At 40.2% G+C, this 6,204-nt stretch overlaps 1 protein-coding gene across 1 annotated transcript in view; it reads left to right on the forward strand.

Moving 5' to 3' along the window:
• C7 (complement C7) overlaps window positions 1–567 on the forward strand; it is a 708,293-nt gene extending 707,726 nt beyond the window's left edge. The window contains exon 18 of the mRNA XM_044069786.1: window positions 3–567. Coding sequence (XP_043925721.1) covers window positions 3–181 — 179 coding nt within the window. The 3' untranslated portion in view covers window positions 182–567. The remainder of the gene's footprint in view (window positions 1–2) is intronic.
• The last annotated feature ends 5,637 nt before the right edge of the window (window positions 568–6,204 follow it).

Below are 6,204 nucleotides of genomic sequence, written 5' to 3' on the forward strand. Positions count from 1 at the left end.
AGTAATTCAAACAAAATGCACATGCAAACAAGCCAGTGAGTGTGTTGACCAAGGGATCACTATCTGTGTCCAGATCGGTGATGATGCTGTTGGGAAAACTATGACAGAGTGCCAGGCTGGGGTGCGGAGATGCCAAGGGGAAAAGATCAAAGTCACCAGCATCAAAGCTTGTACTGCATAACTGCTATGCAGTATGTACTGTGCTAGTCCACTACTTTGGAAGAGCTTACAGTTTTATATAGGATTCCTGTAGAACTATTATTTGTATTCTGTGTGGAATCTTCACACCTGGAATTTATACACTAAATTGTGCTGCTGAAGCATAAAAGTAACTAGAATGAAATTATGAAGTGTATTTCTCATAGGTAATATTTATGTATTCATCAAGTCAGTTGGAAGGAGACTAATTTTCACTCCTAGTATTTCTCAGAGTGCATGCAGATCATTGAGCAGAACTAGCATAGGAAATATATTAAGATTAAAGCGTTGTTGTGAAAACATGAAGTTTACAAAATATAATTAAAGATGCATAAAGTGTGCAGAAATACAGAAGTATCTGGGACACTCTCTAAAGCTCTGTTTTTGGAATAGTTCACCTTCCCAATAGAAGCAGTCATTGACCATACATTCTTCAGCAATTTCCTCTGTGTCTCCACTCATTTTTGAACCCATTCTACCTTGTTTCACCAAAGTCATTTGAAGAATGCCTGTTAGTGGTCAGGACAGACCACAAATCTCATGCCTTTCTCAACACTTCTAGGTTTACATAACATATTACTATGACTATGCAGTAGCTCAGACATTTTCTGCTTTTATTTGAAAAAAAAATGTTTTTCTTTAGCAGTTTGACATATTTTGCCCTAGTTTGTCATTCAGTGATCATTGTTGTAGAGTAATACTTTTTATATATTTGAAATTTGTTGCCACTAAAATCTCCAGGTTCCAATACCACATTTGCTGTGAGAAGATTATAGGGGAATAGTTATCACCCCACTAGTCTAGGCCGCTGCTTAGTCATACACATCTCCTGCAGAACTCCAGTCAGTACTATATCAGTGACATATCAGTGAGCCATAGCCTTCAGAGGACATCTTGAAGCTGAAATGATGAAGAAAGAGACATAATTCTCCCAGCAAATAGGAAAAAAAAAACATTCCTATGAGGACTTTACATCAAGAGATCTGTAATGACAGAACAAAATAGAAGTCTGTCTCCTTGAGAAAGATGCTGGAAGTCCTCCATGTTGAATCAGCCTATAAATAACTCAGCTCTCAAAAATCTGATACAAAAATCATTCCTCAATAATATTCAAAAGGGAAGGAAAACAGTGATACTTCAGTGTTTGCTGATGTGAAGATATACAGCTAATAGGATGGAATAGACCATTGCAGTCATATGAAACAGTAAACATGCATGGTCTGTTATCAACAAAGAATTCCGGTACTCACCAAATCCACCATTTAGCTTAAAGATCGAGTATGTGTGCGTTGTACCTGTGCGAAAGAATGAGTACAAAAACTGGGGAATCAGTAGATTGTATAACTGCTGTTAGTGCAAATGCCATTACTGCAAGTCAATATTGCTGAAAACCACATTCAGTGATCATTGAGATTTCTCTTTTACCCACTGTTGTTTGACTCTGGAGTCTGTATGTGTATACTAGCTTGACATACCTCTCATTTGTACAGATTTTCACAGAATATCCAGATTTATGCCTCACATATTTGGTCCATTTTTCATAAAATTGTGGTTTATTGGCAAATTAGTGTAAATCATTAAAGATTGAAGTTAGAAAATAATGACAGACATTTGAGTTGCAGACTTCATATCCTTCAGAAAATTCATGCTCATGTAAAACCTACTATTCTAACAACTTTCGTAGTTTGTAAGAGCAATATTTAACAATTGTCCCTATTTTTGAGCCATTGTCCCACTTTTATTTATGGCTTTGTCCAGATTTCTTGCTCTAAGAGGTTGAGAGGTATGTAGCTTGAGTGTGTGAGGATGCAGGGAGAGGGCCTTGTTCACCTGAAAAAAAAAGTGTTTTCTTATCAGTGAAAGTGGTTTTCTACTGTATGGACTCTAATGACATTCACCTAGATTACTGTTGGTGAGCCAACAAGAATCAGAAAACCGATAAGGGTTCCATTGTCACTAGGTGTCCCACGTTCAGCGCTATCTATGAAAACATCATTAAATTCTTTAATGATGGAAAGTCCTTATTCTTCTGATAGAGGTGTTTCTCAATGATAGCTTTCAAGGCATCCTTCATTTTGCGAGCTCACCAAAGTTTTGTTTTACACTATAGTGTAGAGGGGAAAAAGACACAAGTAGAATTGATTGGAAGACCTGGTTAGTGGAGGACTGGAGTAAATAGCTGATGCTAACTCACCCATCCAGTGTGGAGGGGGTTTCTTTGTTTGCTGTTCCAGCACTAGCCTATAAATGCTTTCAGGCAATGAAATGCACAAAGACTTGTAGGACTTGGGCTTGGAATATCAAACCTAATGATGGTAGCCTTAATTAGCGTGTGTGTGTGTGTGTGTGTGTGTGTGTGTGTGTGTGTGTGTGTGTGTGTGTGTGTGTGTGTGTGTTTATGCATAGTAGACTCTTGAATGAAGAAAATGCCCATGTCAGCTGCCAAGGGGTGGATTTAGGGCTATTATAAATACTGTCATAACTTGTATCACTAGCTGTGGATCTCAATGGCTGTCTGCATGATAGCCCCTCTCTTTGGCTGTTGCCTTTATGTTGGAGAGTCCTAAGGGTTGGGGGGATGAACTGGTTCAAGACCAGTAAAAAAGGACTTGATGGTCACAAGCCATGAATACAGGAAGCATTCAAAAAATGTTGGTCAACCATTCATCCCCAGGAAACTCTGCAGCCTCCAAAATGAAAACCGGATACTCAGTGAGTACTTAACCATTCATTTTTCTGACAAAGAGCCTTCTGAAGAAATCTTGTGAAGTTTATTCTGAATCTAAGACTAAAGAAGTGAGTGGCCTGCCTTAGCCATATCTGCTGTCCTAAGAGGATTATCCACTGTGCTGGCAATTCTAATCATCTATTTCCTCACCAGAGGTTGAGTCCTTTGATAAACTGTTCAATAAAGTCAGCTTTCTAGTGGGGTGCTTGTATGCTGTAGTGTACAAGTGAAATTGATGATGGAGGGGTGTATTGATCTCCTTGAAGTTCCTTCTAGATTTCTGCCATTCGCCTTTCTGTTCATTAAGTCTGCCTTGAAATCTGACTAGAAGATCTCCTGAGAACAGGGATGATAGAAACCACCCATCATCGATGGTCATTCCATTTCTAAATCAGCACCAGGTTGCTTTCTGAACACTGGCTACACTTTCCATGACTGGAAGCACATCCTACACCTCCTTACTGAACTTCTGTAGATAATGACTCCCATTGTAGCTGGATCACTATTGCACCAATGCTGTGCATTTACATTGACAACTATAATGGATATTTACCAGTTCAGAGACTTAAAGAGAAAGCACAGCAGGAATAGATAGAAAGTACAAGTTGTGTAATATCTTACCATAGTTGTAGATATCCTTGCATTCACTGCTGCATTATTCATAACATTTGGGAATCCCTGCCGTGGAAACTTGTTGTCCAGACTGTATACCAAAGACTTCCATTTGCATTTAAAGGTACACCTGAGCATCACTCAAATAGACCTTGCATACCGTAGGGCATAAAGGTGAAGTTCAGGCTAACAATAAACAGAACTGATTGCCCCAGTAGGAACAGCAGTCCATGGAACCAAAGAGGTAACATGTACATCCAGGAAAGAAAGGACTAGGGGGAAGGAAGAAGGAGAGAACGAATACTGCAGCAGTGAAGGCAAGGACATCTACCATTATGGTAAGATATTTCACAACTGTACTATGTCCTTACATTCACTTCTGTAGTATTTGTAACATTCAGGAGAGTGCCAAAGCTGAAGAGGAAACTTGAGAGGGGGAAAGACAAGAAGAAGAAGAGTCCCCTAAGAAGCCATGGAGAATGGCACTAGCAAAACCGGCCCTAGCTCTAGAGATGCCATCCAACTTGTAGTGTTTGGTAAAGGTATGCACAGAAGACCAGGTAGCTGCTTCAAGAATATAATTAGTATGTAAACCCATGAAAAAGCACCAGAAGAAGCCACCACTCAAGTAGAATAAGCCTTGACTGAAGAAGGAAGGCTCTTGCCATGAAAGGTGTAACAAAAGGAAATAGCCTTAGAAACCCAAGAAGTAGTAGTTTGCTTGGATAAAGTTATACCCAAAGATCTAAGATGAAAATAAACAAACTGATCAGATTTATGAGTAGCCTTAGTCTAATCCAAATAAATTTTGAGTTGACCATGTACAGCCAAAGTATGCAGCACCCTCTCACTGTCAGACTGGGGAGAGGGGGAAAAAGTAAGCAGATTAATAGATTGATTAAAGGAAAGCTCTTTAACCACAGGCAGAAAGGAGGGATTAGTGTGTAAGGACACCCTGTCCTCATGAAAAATCAAAAAAAGGAGGACATGTTATAAGGGCCTGCAACTCAGACACCCATCTGGCAGAAGTAAAAGCTAACAACGGAACAGTTTTCCAACAACAGTGTTTCAAGGAAGCTGAAACAACAGGTTCAAAAATAGCCTGAGTCAACTTGTCCAAACAAAAGTAAAATCCCAGAGAGGTGTAACATGCTTTCTGGGAGGTTTAATATTAACGATGCCTTTGAAACATTGTTTAACCTCGCAACTAGAAGCTAAAGGAGGAGATAAAGGCAGACAAGCAGAGACAGCTGATATGTGGGCCTCAACGGAAGAATAAGCCAACCCAGCATTGAGCAACTCACACAAATAAGAGAGAACCAAAGGAACATACACATTAAGTAGATTCAGGTTATGAGACAGACACCAAATAGAAAACCTCTTCCATTTGGATACGTAGGATTTCCTAGTAGTAGGTTTCCTGGCCTCCTGCAGGACTTGCAACAAATCCTCAGAAAAAAAGGTGTCTATGAGTGATCAAAACCCTATTACCCACAATGTCAGTTGAAACGTGGATAGGTGAAGATGGATGAGAGATCCCTTGTCTTGTTTGATTAGAGCCACCCTGTGAGGTAACTTTTGCTGATTGCCCCTGGCTAGATGCAGAAGTAGAGGGAACTAGTGTTGTTGCAGCCAAAAGGGAGTCACCAACAAAACTTTGGGAGCATCCTGTTGAATCCTGAACATGACTTTCAGAATGAGAGGAAGGGGAGGGAATGCATAAAGAAAATATCCCTTTCCAAGAGAATGAGAGGGTGTCTCCCTTCCATAACAGAGAACCCGGGACTCTGGCATAAAACAGAGAAAATTTGAGGAGTACCTCACTGGTGAATAATGTCCAGAAACATATCCCTGTGAAGCATCCATTCATGGGACTAACTTAAGGACCTGCTCAGTGTGCCTGCCATAATGCTCTGACTAGAAGGGATATAAACCACATGGAGAGTCACTTGATACTTGACAATAAGATCCCATACCAGAAGTGCCATCTGGCAAAGAGGATAGGATCTCATTCCTCCCAGTTTGTTGATATACCACATCACTGTGGTATAGTCTGTGAAGACCTTTAGAGGCATTGGAGAGAAAAGAGGATGAAAGGCTTGAAGGGCCAACAGAAGAGCTCTCACCTCTTTGACATTGATGTGCTCCCTCCAATGGTGAGGCAACCACACCCCTTGTACTTTTAGGAAACCAACCCATATCTGAAGCATCTGTGAACAATTCCTGAGAGGGAAGAGGGGGGGGTGAAAAGGGATCATGAATAAAAAAACACTTAGCCAGAGAATAAAGCAGCAGACAAGTATAACCAAATTCAATTTATAAAACACTCTAGCGCCTCGGCTACCATCCAACATGTTTAGGCTACTGTAAAGCCTTACCTTTATCCTAAAGGAACTTAAACCAGCAGCTTCCCCAAACAAACATTTAGAATCCAGGGGAGCATCCATCAACTTAGCTTTAATTTCAACAGGTAGAGGCTGGAGCCTAAGCCAATAATATCTTGTCATAACTGAACCAAAAACAGCTGTCCTAGAAGAGACATCCACTGTATCATAACTACATTTAATAGAATGATGGATGACTTGAGAGTAAGTCCCTATCAAGGAAAGAACAGAAGTTTTACCCTCAGGCTCAGGAAAATCAGAAATACGTTGACAGGCCTGAGA

The sequence above is a fragment of the Protopterus annectens genome, chromosome 1.part0, assembly GCF_019279795.1.
Source record: "Protopterus annectens isolate FY-2018-M chromosome 1.part0, PAN1.0, whole genome shotgun sequence".
Taxonomy (NCBI): domain Eukaryota; kingdom Metazoa; phylum Chordata; order Ceratodontiformes; family Protopteridae; genus Protopterus; species Protopterus annectens.